We start from the raw sequence: 21,417 nt of genomic DNA on the forward strand, positions 1-21,417 counted from the left end.
CAAAATACATCGCCACTGCAGACACAAAAAAATTTCCACAGTAGCAGTTAGCCAGTTTCCATAGAGACAGAGATGTCTCTGATTTATTTTAAATCAGAGACAGCTTGATTTATTTTAAAAACTTACTTTCACTTATAAAAATATTTATGCTAGACTTACAGTACAAAAAAGACCAAACAATACCTATTTTATAAAATGGTTTAATGAATGCATGCATGTCTGATATAATGATCAATAAATTTACTGAATTCAAATTATTTACTGTTGTAAACATTTTACAAAAGCATTGTGATTTATCTGGATATACAGTTCTTGATGGAAGAACTATTCAGACTGAATCAGTGGCACATCAAAAAAATAAAGCTGACAAGACCCATTCTGCATATTCTCTTTCAACATCATTCCAGCAAGAGAAACAGCATGGTATAAAAAGTGTACAGTAAAGGTTCTTCCTACCATAACATCAAGTTCTGGAAACTGTAAATACAAGTTAAAAGTGGTTGAAACAGTCAGAAGTCATAATTATTGTAACCAGTCAGAAATTACAGTAAGAGATGTTATCCAGTTAGAGGTGGTTGTCAGAACAACACCTTTCTTCTCATGTCAGTTGATAAATTCTTTTCCAATCAGACAGCAAAAACTTTGGCAATCAGAGGTGCTAAAAATTTCAAAGTCCTAGACACAGTCAGAGCATGTTCTCTGTGGAAGGTGAACTGTACACCAAGGCTCAGAGGTTGTGAAAACTGTTTCCAAGTGGAAAAAAAAAAGTGCAAATGTCCTGCACAGATAGCTTAAAAAAAGCTGCTGGTGCAATCATTCACCAACAGGATCTTTGTTTTCTTTTTGCATAGTTCACACATCACTGGGAATGTGACAGGGTGTGCTATTTTTGGCAAGAGCAAGAAGAAAGTGATACTGGTGAGCGTTGCCATGTTGGGCATGCTGGATCCATGCAGAATTCAGGTAGAGGACTGCTACCTGATGTTGTTAGACACTGAATACTGATTTTGTTTTTGTTGTAGCAGTTCAGTAATGGCCAAAAGCTTCTTAAGAACGTGCTGTAAAAGAGAGTGAGTCGGTAAAACTACATGTTAGCTCCTGGAGACAGAAAAGGCATCCCTAAGTAGCATTTTCAGCGCCAGCCTATCAGACCGGTAGTTTAAATATAATACTAAAAAGATTCAATGACTGATTCCCTAGTCAATAAGGGTAGTCTTAAAACAATGTTACGGACTTTGCTTCTCCTCCCATGGATCTTCTTGCTTCTTTGTGCTTTATAGGAAGGTGGAGGAAGTGTAACACACTTAGTAAGCTAATACACTGTTTACAGTCTGTCAGCAGAGTTTGCCAAGCAGACAAGTCTACTGGCAAACTAGGAAGTGAGGTATTAACAGAAAGTTAAAGAAAGTGAATTTGGTTCTCAACTGAAAAAAATTCCAGATCTGAAAGCTAAGACCCAGAGAATCTGTCAGTAGGCAGTAATCTTGTGGGTTTAAGGCTTCCCCATGAAACTTAAAAAACCCACCCAAACTCAAATGATTTTGTTGCATGAGGAAACATGTATTTCATGTATTACACGGATTAAGTATTTCCTTCACAGCTAATAACCTCCTAGTGAAATACAACATCAGTCATATTGCTACAGAAATGCCATGAAAGAATCCCAGTATTGAGGAGTAACTGAGGACACAGCACTGTGCCTGTGGTTGGTTTGTGTTAACCCACCTGCATCACCCCTCGCTCATTGCTGAGCGTCCGGAGCTCATCCGAGTGTGCCACACAGATCTCGTGCAAGGCTGCCAGGTCACGGGAGAGGTCAGTTCGAGAGTGCTCGGCAGTGTCTGGAAGCTCAGGAACATTCTTCAACAAAATAGAAGACAGCAGATTTAGGAGGACAAGACCAATTTTGCTCTTTCCATCTAAACCTTCAGTCCATCTTTCTATTATGTATTATCTGTTTATTTTCTCCTCTTCACAGGCATGTTTTGTGAGTATACTGCAATTTGCAGCACTACCAGGATTCTTACTACAAGATCTGGTATTGCTTCTGCCTTTCAGCTGATCAGAAACTACAGCATATAAACGAAGGAGGAATCCATCTATTAAGAACTTTTTAAATCTAAATCAGAGAAGAGCAACAAAATGCAGCAAAATCTGCTGTTACCTATCACATAACTCATGAAACTGATGATAAACCAGTAATGCTGCAGTTAAAACAGCAGAATAATCCAACAGGTATTTCCAAACCAACTGTTATCAGAGACCGCATGTAAAATCTGTCATTTAAAGAAAACTGATGTGTCATAATTGCAGAAGTTGCAATTTAATCAGAGAAGGATGACATCTGGAACATACCCAAATGCCACACTTGTTAAGTATTCTAAGATGTCCTCTAGGTCACTTCTAAAGGATTAATTCAGAATGCTTAGCACATTTTCACCTCACTTCTTAAAATAGTTATTGGATTTAAAATACGTATCTATAAAACATGAAGACATAACTCCTATTACGGCTACCACACAAAAAACAGTCACATTTTAAAAAACAGTGACAGCAGTTTACTTTCAAACTACAATATGTAGAATGCACTCAGTGAAGCTTTTGCTACTGAAATTCAGCCTAATATTTTTTGAAGAAAAATTAATTTCAGTCTCTGGTCAAAACCATGTGACAACTTTTATATAAAAACTTCTGGTTTAAAAACATGTTTGTATTTTTGCCCGAAATTTCTAATCTCATAGCTGTACAATCTACTTCGGCTTCTCACATTTACAGAAGCACTAAATAATAAAGTCTTAAGAAGATACTTGATTTGAATTCCGTATGACATACCAGCAATTTTTAAGTAAATATTAAAAATGTACTCAGATAAAACCATTCAAAATTATGTGGGAACTGATGCATTGCTGAGCTAGTTAATAAGAGGTATAGAAAATTTAAATTTATGATTCTGCCATGTAGCTTCAGCAAGTATTTTTTTAACAACTTACCCCAAGTTCATCCAAAAACATGATCATGCGATGTTTGTTGCTCTTGATGAATGGATTTACCCCTTCCATGTATGGCTCCTAGTAATTTTAAGAAGTATTCATTAACAAATCAGTGCCAAGAGAATTGTCACATCTGAGGCAAACACAGTGCAGTGAGGCAGATGACACTGCAAAACTAGTATGTAAATTGGAATAATATTTTTTTCAGGTGTATTCCTAGTGTCTGGTGTGCAGCCAGTCAAAAGACTACAGAATTTGGTATTTTCTTGTATTTAGAAGATTGAGAGCCTGTGATTCAAAATTTTTCCTACACATGCATAAAGATATAAATTTGCATCAAGGTGAGTGCCTCTAAATAGCTGTTTGAAGTGAACAGATGCTCTGTGTTCAGAGGTATCATAAGGACCAAATGCCTTCTTTCCTGTTTTGTCGTTAACTCTTACATTCCAAGTTCTGTGTGTCAAAGAAACAACTTTCTCATACCAGCCTGAAGTCATGTTAACAATGCTTAAGTCAACAGATCTTTTATCAATATTTCAACCTGGAAATAGAGACCAGTCACTGCTGGCATTCTCTTAGTGTTCTAACAGAAACTTAATTGAAATCTTTGGCTTATAAGTGCAATAGGTACACCTGACTTACAGCTTTTGTTACATCTAGCAGTATGACAGTACAAGCAGGAGAGCTTTGAAGTGCTGTACCACAGAAAACACCAATCTAGCAAGTGATAAATACAGGGTCAAAATGGAGGAAGAGAAAGTAATGTTCTGCGTGAGAAAATAGCAACAAATTTTTTGCAGGCACTGAACAGGAACATGTGAAAAGCGTACTGGAAACACAGTTCTAGGTTGTTCTCAATATGTACAATTATATTCACCTTAGCTCCAAATTCAACCAGATTTGCTAAATTCTGCACAGACTTGGCGACCAGCGTCAGTGTTCTTGCAGCAGTGGGGGAAGGAGAATCTGTCAGGAATGCAAAGTAGAGAGTCACTGGCCATTACATTTAAAATTGCAAAGTAGAGAGTCATTACATTTTAAAATTAACAGCAGTCACATGAAAATAAATTATTTTAAGATTCTTTTTAATATAAAACAACTGCATGTGAAAGATGTCACTTCGCAAAATAAAACATATTGCTTTTGTACTGTCCAAAAGCTATGTTGATCTGATCATCTTATTTTCTGTAACAGTAGCACACAGAACAAGAAGGCAAAATAAATGTTATTAAGAGTTAGGTGAAATGATAACCGTTCACTAAAAACTTGAGGAGTTTTGTTGAATGGAAGATTATTTGTTTAAACATTTACCTTTGAAATTAAAAAAAGAACCGAGTTTACATTTTCCTTATCTGCTTATACCCACATAAGTGGGCACTGACAAGTTATACTTTTAAGTTACTGGGAGCAGGAAAACAGAGTGAATGTCACATGCAGTGGTGGCCTGTATTTCCACAAATCTCTAATCACTGTGATTAGTCCATAATCACTGTGACTATAAACACTTTACATTAACCACTTAAGTGAGTTAGAACTTCGTTTTCCAACATGTTTGCCAGCAGTATCCTGCAAAATTACTTTTCTCTCCAGTTAAGATAAATGGCTTGGTTGAAAGCATTCCACTGACAAAGTTTTAGGCTTATATGGTCTGTACGTTTCCCTTAACAGTAGTCAAGAATACTAGCTGGAGGTAGCTCAGCAGGATTGTAATGAACAAGCTCAAAAGGCATTACTCAAACTTGTAAGTAGTCCTTTACACCTGCAGGCACAGTGCTACCCAAGTTGGAAGGTACTTAACTTGCAAAATTGCCAAAGATGTTAAAATGCCAAAAAAAATTATCACTTGTTCCAAGCCACGTTTCTTAAATGCTTTCTCCAAAGCATGTATAGAAATGATTACTGTGTGAGAGAAAGGAACTCTGTTTGACATGGTCCTTTTCATTCAGTACAGTTTAAAGACTGATGGTAAAAAACATGCCACATTGTCTTAAAAACTCTCTTTAAATAAAGAAAAAAGCTTTTCTGAACCAGATTTTTTTATTTTCTCCTGTATTTCTTGTTTTTCACCCTTTCTGAAGGCCATCCCTCTCTCATCTTTAAGATTCTGTATCTAAGATCAGCTGTATCTAATTAGTCAAAACACCACTCTAATGGCTGCAAGCCATCTAAGCAGGATATTAAAAAAATTGGTCAAGAATAATTTTCTAGGTGCACAAATGTATTCCAAGCTTTGCAGATACATGCCAACTTTATAAATCTTGTACATTTCAGAGATAACATTGCATTCAGCTGTTAACTCTTGCACTGCACTGTATTGAAAGTGACATCTGAAGTTCCTATAATTACATTTTTCACACCACTAAAATATATTAAACAATGCTAGATTTGACTCAAAATATTATTAGATATCACAATGGATTTTTTTGGACGTTAAAATTACATTGGGGATGTCCAGAACCAAGCCTTTGACAGTGAAAAGTATATACCCTAAGGAGAAGTCAACCAAATTACATTAATAACTTGACCTGAAATACACCATTCGAAAGAACTTCCTATTTTGCTACATTAGATACTACAGTGATTTCATGTCTCTGCTACATGAAGTAGAGATTGAATCTGAAGCACATAGTCACCTGAGATGATATTAAACATCCTTGGGTTCAGGATAGCAGGACAAATCAGTCGAAGAAAAACAAAGCCACTGAAATGAAATAAAATTGTATTTTGTTCAAAACCATTAGAAAATTGATGTAAAATTGTGCAGTATTTCAGGAATAAAGTTAATGTGGGATCGTGTTGAGACAGACACCAATAAATTAGCCTGTGCTCTGTAAAAATATAAATTCAGTTCATCATGCTATGAACTACAATGAAATCTGAAAGAGGCACACTGATTTCCCGATAAAGATGAACTGCTGAAATCATGTAGGAAGAATTAATTGCCAAGTAATAGTGAAACCAATCCCAGACCATGCTTGCCTCAAAAAGGAGCTGGCCTTGGTCTTTGACCTCCCAAAAATTCTCCACTGTCTGCTACTTCAAGTCATCCATCCCACAGCCACCCACTTCCCCAAGGTATTGTAAGCTCAAGCGCAGGACTGGATGGGTAAAAAGATCTCTCTTAGCAGAACACACCTTTTGGTCAGCTTCAGCTGATCCAGTATCCCGATTATAGTACACTTCAGTAGAAAAAGAAGGGGTCTACTACTTTCCACCATGAAAGAACTGCTGCCATTTTAAAAGCTGGAAAAAGAGTGCCCTGTTCTAACTGAAGAACTAGGAATTCATGCAACTAGAACCCAGAATAGGCTTCACCAGCACTGTCTTCCTGTTAATACCAGAGGTAAAAATCATCACTCAGATTAACCTCAACTCCAGTTAATTGCTGTACAATGAAGTGACATATAGACCAATTAAAATGATCTTAAATATCTGTAATTTTGGCCTTGTACACCACCAGCAGGCCGGATTTCACCACAGTAATACTACAGCCTCACTCCTGATGAAAGGAGTAAGGGAACCTTGCCTGTTGTGAAGTACACAGTTAGGGAAATTCCCACATTTCTTGAAAGTGACAAACAGTAGTGAGGTTGATGCACATTCTCTAAGTCCAAGACACCTAGTATGTTCTATATGGATGTGCCTTATCTCTCTAAGAAACACAAGTTATGGGCTGGTAAAAAAACCAGTTCTTAGCCAGAGGTTCAGCTAAAATAGTTCCAGTGGTGAGAATTAATTTTGAAGTCATGGCACATATACCAATCACTCTTTTCAAGTGCCAAAATTGGAAGCTCAACAAGGTACACCAGTAGCAGAGACTCTGCTGACAGGGAAGATCTAATGTTCCTTATCTTGGTAAACCTGGCTAAATTAGGAATGAACAAATATCTATATGGGAGTTTTAAAACCAGACAGAAATGTAGCACATTCTGACTGATACAATAGAGAAGATACCAGATATCAAAAAAATTGTCCATCTGCCTCTGAATATTGAATCACTCTTAAACCAAAACCAGTGCAATGAAAGGTAATAAACACCACTGAAGGCTGTGAAACTGCACTCCAGAGAAAAATATCTAGTATCCACTTGTGAAAATGAAACACCAAAAAAGCAATTGATAAAAAGTATTTTTAGCATCCATCAGAGACCACTGGGAAAACTCTGAAAGTGAGCTGTTGTGTCCACCAAGAAAAGCCACATGGAGGAGGAGGATGGTCCTCTTTGGAGCTGGGGAGGAACAGCCAGAGATGCGGAATTCATTACTGACCTTTACAGCCTTCCAGCAGCTTAGCCTCTCTGAGAGTAAAAGGAGGTCTCAGAGTAGCAGCAGTGTCTATTTGAAGGCAATGCCGCTTCACAGTATGAAATACATAAGGCTTCTGGTGTCAAAATGATAAATACAAGCCAAATATAAATGCTCTGAAAGACCCCTCCATGGGACATTAACCTCTGCTAACCACACAACTGCCTGACACCACAAAAAGAAAAGCTGTGGCTCTGATACTGAGATGGGGAACATATATGGCTATGAAAACTCAGAATTTAGAAACATGTTAGACTTAAGCAGATGAAGGGGAAACAGAAATATATATTGTTTGTCTAATGATTTTTGCAGAAGTAGAACAACAGCTTGTAACAGCACATAGAAGGTAACTTGTTATGCAGAAATAACTGGTAGCAGTGCACACAGGAATTGCTAGGTAAAAACTATTAAGATGCATATTGGGAAAATTCAGTAAAGACTAAGATATTGTGAAAAATCAATGAAGCAGAAAGCTATGGTTTGAATCCAGCAAAATCAGGGTCCTAATTTTTGGCAGGAACAAAGTGACCTGAAAAACAGCCTAACCTCCACTGCCCTGCCCAGAGGCAAAGGTCAACCAAGAAACACCTGAGGGAGATGTTGGCTTTCCTCCCAAGACCCCAACTCAAAACCACCAGGAAGTGAACACGAAGGGAGAGAAGGTGGGAATGGGCAGATGTGGGTTTGTGGGGATGTGGGATGGGGAGGCACATGGGGAGGTGTGGGTTTGTGGGATCAATGTCTGTTTACACCTGGGCCTTGTCCTGACACATGGTTTGGAGAAGCTATACCCTCATGTGTCCCAGCTGGAAATAAAACATACCACTTACGATTTTCGATGTGAAGTCCTGATTTCTGCAAATCAATACCCTTAAAATCCCTGCCATGTTTAGAAAAAGTGTCAAGACCACAGCTTTGTCAAACATTTTTGTTGGACCTGCCCTGGCAATGAACAGAGTAGAAGTTTTGTATTGTGCTGGGAGTTTTGATGGCTGGTGTGAGTTAAGAACAGCCAAGTTCTGTAACCTCCAGCAACATTTTCAGAGGTGCTCCAGAATACTGCAACATGACTGGGCTGTAGTATTGTAAATTCAAAGTTAAAACCATTAAGTAAAGCTATACTGACCTCTACACTACATCAATTCTGGCAAGGCTCTAAGAACAAATCAAGAATCCAGCAAGCTCTATCTTTAATTGGGACATTGCGCTTCATCATCATAAATATCTTAAACACTGCAGTAACCTGTGTAAGTTCATACAGTTTTGTCACTGAAAGAAACATAGATAAGCACACTGAAGTATGTCTTCAACAAGGCTTGGAAGAAGTATTTCCAGAATAAGGCTGAAGAGTAACTTACCTAACAACTCTGGTTCTCATAGTAGTATTAGCTGGCCATTTGTTTTGAACAGACTTCTGTAGGCACCCATAAATATACCTCAACGTCCTGCAGAAATAGTTGCTAATTACTTATTCCAATAAATTTACAGAACCAAAAAAGCTAGTCAGAAAGGACCTAGACCAACCTCCTATTTGATGCAGAACTATTATCAACTTTATATTAATAATTTAGACAAATTTTTAAATTATAAATTTTCTCTCAGAGTTTGTTTTAAAAAGTAAATTTATAAATGACAAGGAAAACCAATTCTGTGCAATATGTGATCGTTCAGATGTGCATTAAATGTTTTGTAACTGTTTCCTTAAGTAGTATTCCCTTTTTGAAAAAAGACCATTTTGATGGCTGACTTTTCTTTTAGTTTCTCTCTTAACTGAACAAAAACTATTCTTTCCATACATGACATACAGTGAAAAAAGCTAAAAAAGTTAAGCGCCATAGCAATAGTCCTCTCCCATTAAAAAAGGTGGACATTTGTGGTGTATTTCAGAAAATGTTGATCACTGCATCATATACTTTTAAGTACCGCAATTTTCAATACTAACCTTGCCATTACTAACACAAAAGAAAATTCCATGCTACTCCAATGGCTCAAAATTGAGGGTTTCATGTACTTTAAAAGCTAATATTATGAAAGGAAACTCTGTACTATCCACTTTTTATTATATGACTCAAATCTGAGGGATGAAACCAAGCTACTTTATCAATTAAAAGAAACAGGGGAAAAAACAGCCTCTGCATTTCCCTAGCAGACAAAAACAGACATATCATGGTATAACTATAACTACCTACCTGTATTTTTAATATGCTGTTAATAATTTCATCTCTTTCTCAGGAGAGAAAGACTGACCAATACATGTCATTGTCTGCCAACTACCACTGTCTTCTACCTTTTTGTAAAAATATGAGATTAATTATATTATTACTATTTTGTCTCTGATCTCGAGAGCCAAATGCCAGCCAGAGGCTTTTGTAAAACACTTAATTACTAGAAGTGTTATTTTCCCCGCTATGTATTTTCCGCTGTGTCTATACAGCAAGACTAAGATAAATCAGTAAGAATATAACTTTAAACTGCAATGTAATTAATGGAAATTAGAATTTTCAAATATAAATCTGAACAGAAAGTGCAAACTTACGGGGGCAGTATCTCTGCAGCCATGAATATCTTCTCCACCAATTCTGAAAGTATACTGAGTAGATGTGCCAAATTAGTGTTTACATCTTCATTTTTTTCTAACTTCGAGGGATTTAACTAAAACAGAAAAAAAATTTTTTTTCTTCCATCTAGAACTACATAGTTTGTGAATATTACACACCAAATTTGAAAGAAATTAAATATTCTGCTGCTATATAGGTCTCTTATAGAATTCAAGCATGTTTTCAGTGGCTTGTCAGGAAATGTGAAGCAATTTTAAGTTCTAATATGCATATCTATCTGGCTTTTATCAGCTTGGATATTCATCACTTTTCATCTGTGTGACCTTTTCATCTCTATCAGTCCAAATTTCCGGTGATTCCTATCTTTTCCACAACGAAGTGAAACACATGATTTCGGAACGCCAATTTAAAAAGAGTTTCAGGATCAGTAATAACCATTTAGTATCAGGAATTTTACAGTTAAAACAGAGGTTCAGACCTTGACTTCTACAATATCTTTGGTTTAACAAGAGTTACTTAGATTAGGACATTCAATAACAGCCACAGAACGCCTGCTGAACTATTAAAAGAAATTTTGAATAAAAAACTTTGTAAGTTCTACTATGAATAATGTTTGAAGCCAAAATCCAGGAAAAAGAATATTAAAACATCTCTTAATGAATTCAGTTCCTGTATTTCTGATGAAAACAAAGTCTAGTTCTAAGAGATTATTGAATGTCTCTACAACTAATATTGAATGTAAACACAACACCTAACAACCAATCAATTATTGTCTCAACAAACCAAAAGGTTTAAACCATAGTTTAAGGTATCACCTCACAGGACTGCTTGCTCTCCATTATCTTTAATATGGAGTCTTTCAGGGCATGATGAACAAAACTTGTTGCTGTGGCTTTCATATACTGCTCCATAAGTGTGCTTGCTAAAGTGGTGGCACGGAACAAGGTAGTAGCTTCATCTGAAAAAAGAAATTGGAAAAACTGAGAGAAGACATCAAAAAGAGACGAAGAACATGGTTACTCTTTGACATAAGCTGCAACTAAAGGAGGAAAAAAAAGATAGCACCAGAACCCTTTCCTCCCCATCTGCCCAGAATTCCAGTAAACTTTTGTGTGCTTTAGAGCAGTACCTTCCATACTTATCTCCCTGTCATTTAGTGTTCGTAACAACAAGGACTCAAGCCTTTCATGAAGAAAAATCTTCAGTAAAATGCCAGCCAACAATGTTCTATCCTGTCCACAAACATGTGATAAGGCATAGACTACATGAAGTTCTTTCTGGAGTATAAGCTGAAAGAAAAACAATTTTAAAATATTCAGAAGCTTCTCCTTACATATAACAGCTTTGGAAAAATATGCTATTACATATCTATATATATATATATATGTAGCTGTCACATAAAATTATTATTTGATTACATCAACCAGTGTTACTGAGATCCCTCTCAACCAATGAAAAAAAACTGGTTTTGACACATAAACCATGGATGATTAAACTTAAGTTCATACCTCTTTAAACTCATTGTACTCCTCTTCTGGCATGATCTTCTCCATGGAATATCGTGCTCGAACACGCAAAGATCCTGGCTCAATACCCTTTAATGGTACATGGGAACTGAGCTGAAACCACTCATCTGTTGCATGTCCTTTTTGTAATCGGCTTAACTGGCAACGCATAAACACTTAAAGAAAAAAAAGCATTGTTCAGGTATGTTATCTCAACCAAAACAGTGCTGCTATTGAAAAATAAAAAAATGGTTTTATTTTCAGCACATTATCTTATTTCAGCGAAAAATACCAGCAAGAGTAAACAAAAAGCTTTTCATCAATATATTAATGGATTAATTCTCTCTTCAATGGCTTAACTGTGTCCAATAACTGAAGAAGAAATACATGGCAATCTGTAAAAAATGTATACATATAAATTCAAAAATGCCACACAAGTATTGACATGGCTTTCCTTGTAACACTCAAGTAAGTAGGTAATACAGCGCTACCCTCCAAATCCAGATAGCAGTCAGAAACTAAAAAACAGGCTAAATCTTTAGAATTCACTAAAGATTCCTTTTCCAGTCTTGGACTGACACCACCATCAGGGTCTGCTCCTATTAATTATTATGGTGTTCCTTAGGTATTTCCAAAGACTGACATACATACTACCTTTATAGTAACTCCAGTCTAAACCGTTTATAAGGTTAAAAACTGTTCCCAAACAGTTGCTGACTAGATAATGAAAGCCAGCTCAAGAATAGTAGTATTATTAACTGGTGATGATGGTACTGAAATTGCCAAGCAATGACCTGGACTGCAGCTGAATCCTGGTGCACCAGCTGGCTAGCCAGCTACAGCAGCCAGGAGAGAACACAGCCCCATCTACAGCAGGAACATGTACTCCTGAGTGGAGGGGCCTTTTTTCCCCAGAAGATAGGCCCAGGTACTTTCAGATGCAACACTGTGCCTGTGAAACACCCACCACGTTCTAAGAGGAATCCACAATTGATTTTACATTGAGCCTATCAGTCTGTACCTGTCAGTCAAACACCCTCTCTTTCCATAACAAAGATATTTGCTTTTACTTTCCTCACATGAAAAACAAAAAAGCCATAAAACCAAGACCTTATTTTTTTACATCTCTGCAAAGCCAATACACCAATCTGCCTTGCAGAAACTGTCAACAGTTCCAGCAGATTTCTCATTGCCCCAGTGTTGCAATACACAGCAAGATACAATTTGATACTGGAACAGAGAAAGGTAATATTTATTATGTCTTATTCAGGACAATCCTACTGACTATTTCATATTCTTTGGAGTTGATGAACTGATAGAAATTAATGCATTTACATAAGTCAAACAGTATGAAAATCAATCTATCACCACCTGCTATTTATCACCAGTGTGGATGGAATGTCATTAGACCATGTAATAAATTTACCTTCCTAGCATACTTGTCCCTGGCATCAAAGCTCAGTATCCACAACTAAGCAATGTGCTTTTCATCTTACGTGCTTGCACATGTAAGGCATGTACCAGTGAGAGGAATGGGAATGAAATACAGGACTTACATTGTAAGTGATGACTTAGTTTTTCCCTGTGGTTATAGTAGCACTTCATAGCTATAATATCAACAATATGAATCATACGAAATATCTGTGTAAGTTGCAAAGTGTACAGATTAGCTATTAGTTATTAATTTATGTTAAAAAAAGTAAGACTTCTAAGTAGTAAGAGTTTTTTCCTGCTTAAATGTTACATTGAATTGGTAGGCTCCTCTCAGTAAGCGATTTCTACTCCACATGAATTGATTTGAAATTAATTACTGTAGTGCAAAACCAAACCAGAATCTCCACTCCAGTTCAACACTTTGTGGTTTTGTCCTTCGAGACTTACTAATTCAACTGTCAATAGTAGCAGATGGAATCCTACTAATAAATTCTAGGACTTCGGATTTTTCAAGCCATATTATGAATTTATTTGAATAAGTCCTTATGCAATTTGCACTTAAGAGAAACAAAAAAGTGAATAGAACTGATGCTGAACTGTTTAGTATTATTTCTGACTATCTGGAATACTTAAAACAACCTCTACAGTAACTATGGAACATTCATAGTAAGCAAACTTCAATGTAAAGACCTGAAAACTCAGGAAATATTTTAAAATACTGAAAATATAGCCTTCATTCATGCACCATTTTTGTATTTAAGTTTTGCACATTACGATGAAAGCAAAAAAGCAGTGAATCCAACAATTAAATTTTGGACCTTCAATTTGCATTATATGGAAGGAAAAGCAAGCAGAAAAGGTGAGTTAACCCCATTAATAACTGGGAAGATGAATAACATCAACTGTACAGGACTGCAAATTCATAGCATTCCACAGGTAACATGTGTGGCTGAAAAGGAAAGGAAATATCATTGGTTGAGGAAGGGAACCAATGATCTTGCTTTTGAAGAGTTACAGGTTTATTCTGGCAGTACAACACAACATATGTCAGAGATGATGTGGTTTAGGTCATTTTACCCCCTGAACTTCACCTACTTCATGGGACTGGGGATGTAAGCAGAGATGTATGTTCATTCAAGTTGACTTAGTGTAATCTTTATCTCAAAAGGAGTTACACTGGATTATGCTTATGCTGTAAGAGTGTAGATAACTGCAGTAAAGGAATTCAGCCAATCCTGCCCCTGACTCAGAACCTCCCTTCTTAGAAGGTGAACCTTCCACTACATTACCTGAATGCACAAAACTAACAGCACCTCCTTAACCTGGACTGAGGGGAACAAACTACAAAAATATTTTCAAAGAAGCTGCTGAAGTATCCCACTCAAGAATTACCCTTTTAAGATTCTTTTCCTAACCAAAGCTTTGGTGTACATAGCTGATTAGTCTTCCAGCTCAAATGAATTCAAGACCAAGGCCACAACTGCAATCTTACTTGTAAGAGACAATATATCTTTATTCCTCCTGCTATGCAGAAACATTTCTAGTGAAAGGAGAAGATCTGAAATTGAATCAGGTTCTGCAGGACCATTCAAAATGTGTTGTAAATCCTACTTTGGCTAACGTTTCCCAACAGATCTTAATACACCCCAGAAAACCAAAAACCAATAAATTAGCACTGGCTAAGTTACAGGCCAGTAACAAAATATATGCAAACTGAAAAAATTGCACTAGATTATATATACTAAGACTGCCTTGGAACAGACAGATCAGAACATAATGGGAAAAAAAATCTTGGAACAAATTTGAAAAGAGCAGGGAGAGCCATCCTGCCCTGCAAGCAGCAAAGAGGGGACACAGGGCTGAAGCTGTTCCAGAACAAGTACTGGGGAACAAGATACCTTGAAGAACACACACACACGCGCCACCCCCCCAACACCCTTCCCCCCAAAAAAATGCCCAAAAAACAACACAACCACCCCCCCAAGAAAACCAAAACCAACCCACAAAATAAAATGAAACTGAAAGTATTGTGTGGGAAGAGACCTGACCTTAAAATAAATTTTTTTCCAACTTAACAGCTTCAAATTTACATTCTTTGAACTCTTTTCTAGGAAGCTGACAGATTCTACCACTTTTCTGTTGATTTGCTGGAACAGAAAAGCACATCCAAGAAGCACCTGCCTGGCAAACACAAGGAGAAGAAAAAATAGATCCTTTCCCTTCTAAGTGATACTGAGGTAACTTGAGATTTAAGCCAGAGTGGTAGTAAGGGAAGACAGATGAGGTAAAATGGAAAGAAAAATAGGGAAATTTTCTTCAGGGGCTGTCAAGATTATTTTTTTAATAAAGAACTGCACCTTTCCCTATATCACTGGAACCAACCAAAAACCTGAAAAGAAATTCTATGTAGTCAGATTCCATGGAACTTAACATTTTATGGAGCAGACTAATACAGATAATTTCCCTTTGTTCTTGCTTTTTGATAAGCACAGTCATTGTCTAGCAATTGTTACAGTAAAGGAGAGCTATGTCAGACATACAGGACTGGAGTACAGTGATTTTATCACTAAATCAGTGGAAGCTCTCATTATAAAAATATTAATGGAAAACCACTACCAGATATCAAAAATATATACAGGCAGTATGGTAAACCTAAAAACCTTCTTAATTCTCTTGTGACAATCCTTGACAAAAGCAACTGTAACCACACAAAGTATCCACTGCTGAAATGTAATAAGCATCTTTTACAGAAAAATACTTACATATATCTGGATCTTTACTTTTCTTTGTTTTGTTACTAAGACTTATCTCAAATCTATTAATATCAGATGAAAGATCACTAGGAGAAAAGACAGAGAGCCTCAATTAATACTATACATGGCTGGCATTTAAGCTCTTCCTAATTTCATTTCAATACTGAGTTACCACTATCAGCCACTAATATTAGCAAAGACAGGTGCCTACAGAAAATCCTGCCCACACAGAATCTGTCTGAAAGGTTGCTGCTGTATGAACACATATACAGTATTTTTTTAAAATACTATAAAACAATAAACAAATCTTAGGAATCTTAAATCTAATACAAATTAGAAGTGAAATTCACCAATTCAAGATAATTAAGACTTACTCAAAGACAAATTCTTCAGACCACACAGGGTTCTGTCCTTCCCTGATGTGTGTTTTTGCTACCTGGACACTGTTCAGGTAGATGTTACAATATGGATTTGTAAAATGCTTTACTGGGAGAGTATGAGCTTCTTCTACATGTAAAATGAGACTGCTGACCTGAAAAAAAAGTAAATGGTTTATTTTTTGTTACTAAAATACAAAGCACATGAACGAATTATTTTTAATCCTCTATGCAGAGGCTTAATGTGTGAATACTAAGTACAAAACTCCTTATTAGAAGAGCAAAGACTAAAAGTGTTGGAACATTTTAAGAAGCACAAGGAACAAAGTAAGAGTAACTCAAATTATTACTGAAAACAAATATCCAGACCCATTAAGGGTTTTTAAGACATCTTTAAAATAATTTTTGAGGCATTAGGATTTGCAAATAACAACTTTTCCAGCCACAGAAAATCTTATGGCAACAGAAGACTAGCACTTCGAGTAAGAGCCATGAACAATTCTAAATACAGTGGTTTATTGTTTGGTGCTTTCCTAACAGATTATGTAAAATTCTCTTGTGAAACACACTACATTGTATTCTTTTATGTAGATAAGCACTGTCTTTGCTTTTTGAAGAAAAGAATGCCCTTTTCACTTTGGTTTTGCACCCTGAAGCTCCCCATTGCACCTGTCACTTTATCTGTACATTCACCTGAATTAGTTCACTCATTCAGAAGTATCTAAACTTCTTTAACATTCACAACCAAAGAGCTGCAGTTATTATTGTTTATTCACATTTTATTCCCTTCTCTACTGCCTGTAACAAATAACTATATTCAGTGTTTCTCAGATTAAATTATATCAGGAATTCTTGAAGTATTTCCCTGTTACTCTCCAATCATTACAGACATAGCTATTTAAGACTAACTGCTCTCTCTCTCTCTGAGAAATTCTGAAATATGGCACTTTCAAGAGGTCAAGAGAAATTAAGACACAAGCATGGCTCAGCATTTATTTGTTAAATAACATGAATATCATTAGTTAAACAACATGTATTTATAAGTAGATAAAATGTAAATTATGAGTATTTTATGTATGTCAAATAATTTTTTCTTGTTTAAATGTCATATTAATTTTTAAAGTTTCCCACATGAGGCATATTCAAACAGCTCTAACTTCATTAGACTTCATTCAGGATTTGCTACCATTGAAAGAAAAATTCTGAGATTTATTAATATCATTTTGCACACAGGAATATTCACACAAAATACTCCTCCTCCACAAGCACCTCCAACCCACAATATCAGCTTCACCTGACGCAGACGTTTATTTGATGTTCCTGGACTTGTTTTTCTTAAACTGCAAAACACTTGCAGAGCTTTCATCCACTCCTAAGAGAGAAGGATGCAAAATAATGTAATGAAACCAAGTCAAATACAGCTTCTTGCAGTAGAACAGACATCTGCAAAAATTATCTGAATTTTCACTTTAGCTTGGCAAAACCAAAGTTTTCTGTAATTCCACAGTACAAAAGTCTGAATATTAAAGCAAATTTATTATCTACACTAAACAAAACCTCAAAGAATTTGCAAACCTGAATTTTCTCTTTCAGAATTATCAAGCATTACTAATGGAAATACAGTGTGACCTTTGCCAATTTTTCAGTGTAGTGATGCCACAAGAAAGTGCAAATTGTATATAAAATTAAGCGAAGCATGTTTGCTTCTGAGAAAATTGCATTTAACAAACCAAACAGGTTTGATTATTCTCTCTAGTACTCCTGCATGACAGTCATAACACTGTATACTTCAAACAAAAACTGAACAACTAACAGAGAAACAGAGAGTATATATCCAACATGCTCCAGTTTGTCTTTGGAAGGTGGAAGATATGTTATAGTGTCATTCTCTAGTTACTGTCTCCCAACCATTAAATCATATAATCATGTAATAAGCACAAAATTTAGGTTTTGGCCAACAGTCTTCTCTTCAGTCAGCATCTCAAAGTTCTGCCATCTACTCCCAAAGTAGAATCTAACAATGTCATTAAAACCCCCACAACACTGCTTCAATCATTCTTCATAACATCCTCCACATTTTCAAAACACAGGAATATGCACTGCATCTATTCTCAGCTTTGCGAGTTAGGCTTCAGCTCTCAAATCTTTCCAAAGAAAAGCTTTCAGCCTACACCCCACCAGGTTTCTATCTTTCTATTACATGTTAGAAAGTAAAGAAAGCTGAGCATTCTCAAAAGAGAAATATTTGTAAACTTTTCTGGGCCAAAGCTGTACTATTAAAAAACCTGAAACAACTATGTACTGTATAAATGCAGTGAACAGATTGTTAAGCCGTTTCAAAACCAAAAACAAATTAAACCAAATGTTTAGAAAACAAAAAAGGATATTCTATCTTCTATCTATTCTATTTCTTTTCCTTTTTAGAAAACAAAAGATTTTACAGATATGACAAAAATTGATTAAGGAGCATGGGATTTAATTTACATATTCTCAATTACGATACATCACACTGCTTCCCAAAGACAGTACACTGACACTACATATGACAAATGCCACTATATTCTTATGTCATCTCTGCAAATTTAACTGATTGAACTGAGATAAATTTAACAAGAAAATCTGTGCTTTCCTTTATATACGGCACACAAAAAATACTAGACTTCATGCTTGCATGAATACAGTCTGTTACGACTGCTCTAAAGAGCTTTCATTCCATTCAAATAACATCAAATGCAAAGCTTAACTTCTAATGCAAGGTATACATCAGAGCTGTGAACTTGCAGAGCTTAAAACTTAATAAACAAGAAAACTGTGTCATGTTAGATACAATCTGCTGGTAAAGTAATTTATCAGAAGTAGGCTTCTACCCCACAAATCTTAATTAGTTAACATAACTATTAAGAGAGCTAGTAACTAAAGATACCATATCTACCCAGAAAACCTTACACTGGACACCATCAAGACCAAAGACTACGCATGACTACCAGTTTATATACACAGCAAATTGCTGGAAAAGGCAGATCAATGCGCTTTGGCCACTGGGCACACATACATGAATTAGCATTCTATTTCACTCTGAAGTAAAACACCCACTTACTATGCTGTGTTTTATAACGTGAAAAATACATGGAGAGTAAATTTTTTCTTCTGAGTTAAACTGTGTCAAAAAACATGTATGTTCTCCAGAAACAGAAGACAGAAAATAATTGTAGTTCTGTGCATGGGACCTGACTGGAATTTGTCAAAACTGAAACCCTGAAGAATAGGTAATACAGATGCTGGATTTTCAGCAGCAACCTTTCCCCTCAGAAATCTGCAACCTAGTCCATTTTAACACCTGCTATATAACCACTAAGTATTTGTGATACATTTGCCTTCTGTTTCAGAAGGACAACATCATTGCACAAAACAAAATAAAAAGTTACTTTTTTTACACTTAGCAAATAGAAGTACTCACCTGTGCTTGTTCTGGAGTTTCGCCTGCAAAGTAAAAGATGTAATGCTCTTCACTAAAGTGCTGAACTACTATCTGAAAACAGTTTGGCCTTAAAAATAAAAAACAACAAAAATTAAGTTTAATAATCTTCAAATACTAACATACACCTTCACTTGATCTCTGCCAAAATGAAGTTTACACTGAACTAACAGATTTCTGCAGTTTGTCTGAAAGGTGCATTGAACAATTGCATCCATTTCTATTCATCTACATGTTACCATCACATCTGGAAAGAACTCCAACAAAAAAAATCCTGCATTTTGTTTCTGAATGTATTGTGTAATTTTAAGAAAACTACAGTAAATGCTTCAGAATGTTGACACGTTTTTAGAATGGTGTGTACTGAACAAGCATGTATGCCAGCTTACAAGTTATGGCAAAAAAAAAAAGCCATCTGAAAAAACTTGTCAACAAGGATTAATCCTACAGAGCTTACAAGCAGCAGAGCTTCAGCATTATTTCACAACCAGTTAATCCTACATTAAGGATTTTTCTTCCAGGGAACAGTACTAACCTAAGGAGTTCCCTGTATGGTGAAATGTGTACTAGATCACACACAAAACATTCGAGTATACGTGACACAAAGCTCTACAACCTTAAATGCTGTGGAAGTACAGACTTCACGGTACTCCCGAGGAAAAGGCAGAGACAGTTCTTTATCAGCTACTTGAAGCACAGGAGGAGCTCTGTCTCAGCTGCACTTCCTCACTAACAACTTCCTCAGCTGCTGCTGCAACTATGCATGTCCTCCTACACACCTCCTAAGTACCACCTAGCACCCAACTATGCTCCAACCCATAACACAAGGTTTCTTAAAAGCTGTTTAAGAGAAAAAAATCAGAATGTTTATTGATTACAATATATAACAAAGCTTCCTGCCTAATTGTCAACAACACAGGGAACATTCTAGTTATTTTTTTTCATAGTCTTTATCTGTATCTGTGCTCCTCATTCCAGTAGTTACATGTTGGGAGGTTTCTTTTTCAAAATTATTACAAATATTTTTTAAATCCCCAACCAGACAGAGCAAAGCATCTGTCTTGCAGATCAAGAAATGCCACTAATTTTAAATATTTGTCTCTAAGTTTTTTCACAAAGTAACTGGAAGTTGACTATATATAATTTTTCAATAAATATTAAGATCCTTAGTATAACCAGAATTTCTAACTTCTATTGTTCATTATATAAGTAAATGTAGTACTTCTTCTATAAAACACTGTAATACAGGCCAGTGGAGTTGATTTTGTAACTACCTATAAAAAATATATAAACTCTCTTCTTAATTTCTAGTGATACCTAAAAGACTTCTGATTCTCAACTTCCTTGCTGATAATCATATCCCCTGTGGTCATCATATTTTGGATATGAAAATATTACAGTAAGTAAGATCTGATGTGTAAGTAACTCTTGAGTTTAGCAAAAACAATCGCAAAATCAATCTCTGAGGATGTTTACTTATATAGCACACTACAAACAAAATACTTGTTTTTAAATAGAAAAACACCTACCAACTTCTAACCAAGTTAGCTTTCAAATAACTACCAAAGTAATGTAGAACTTTTAGAACTTACAAAGATTATTTATCTTATTAACTCTTGGTGCAATAGGATTAGAAAAAGCCAATGTCCTACCTGCCAAATAAACTGTCATGTACTCCATAGACAGAACACACGCTAAGGTCTATTAGTCCTTTGGGTTTTGTGGCTCGTTTTTCACTTTCAAAATAAATAAGCTGGGCATCATTTCCTTCTAATATAAAGTACAAGTTTTTCCATCTCTTTCCTTTACCTGTACAAGAATCAAGCAAACAGTTACAATACTGTCTAGAACAACATGTAAATTTTGTAAATTAAGGAAACAGAAGAGGGCAGTAAACCTTCTGTCAAATTCTGAAGAGAAGAACAATGTATAGATAATCCTGCTTGAGTTGTAACATCAGTATACACATTCCGTTTTATAAAACATGACTAAAACCAGATCTTCAAAGATGCAGGTAGAGT

The 21,417-nt window shown here is 35.9% G+C and overlaps 1 protein-coding gene across 1 annotated transcript in view; it reads right to left on the minus strand.

The window, feature by feature from the left end:
• Positions 1-184: 184 nt before the first annotated feature.
• RASA1 (RAS p21 protein activator 1) overlaps positions 185-21,417 on the minus strand; it is a 54,591-nt gene continuing 33,358 nt past the window's right edge. Inside the window, exons 11-25 of the mRNA XM_066339318.1 lie at positions 21,049-21,205; positions 19,379-19,466; positions 17,216-17,293; positions 15,919-16,076; positions 15,554-15,630; positions 11,361-11,533; positions 10,982-11,141; positions 10,668-10,810; positions 9,831-9,946; positions 8,653-8,739; positions 5,624-5,691; positions 3,868-3,956; positions 2,991-3,068; positions 1,726-1,860; positions 185-1,058 (exon numbers count right to left, since the gene is read on the minus strand). Coding sequence (XP_066195415.1) covers positions 975-1,058; positions 1,726-1,860; positions 2,991-3,068; positions 3,868-3,956; positions 5,624-5,691; positions 8,653-8,739; positions 9,831-9,946; positions 10,668-10,810; positions 10,982-11,141; positions 11,361-11,533; positions 15,554-15,630; positions 15,919-16,076; positions 17,216-17,293; positions 19,379-19,466; positions 21,049-21,205 — 1,691 coding nt within the window. The 3' untranslated portion in view covers positions 185-974. The remainder of the gene's footprint in view (positions 1,059-1,725; positions 1,861-2,990; positions 3,069-3,867; positions 3,957-5,623; positions 5,692-8,652; positions 8,740-9,830; positions 9,947-10,667; positions 10,811-10,981; positions 11,142-11,360; positions 11,534-15,553; positions 15,631-15,918; positions 16,077-17,215; positions 17,294-19,378; positions 19,467-21,048; positions 21,206-21,417) is intronic.

This window comes from Sylvia atricapilla, chromosome Z, assembly GCF_009819655.1.
Source record: "Sylvia atricapilla isolate bSylAtr1 chromosome Z, bSylAtr1.pri, whole genome shotgun sequence".
NCBI lineage: Eukaryota > Metazoa > Chordata > Aves > Passeriformes > Sylviidae > Sylvia > Sylvia atricapilla.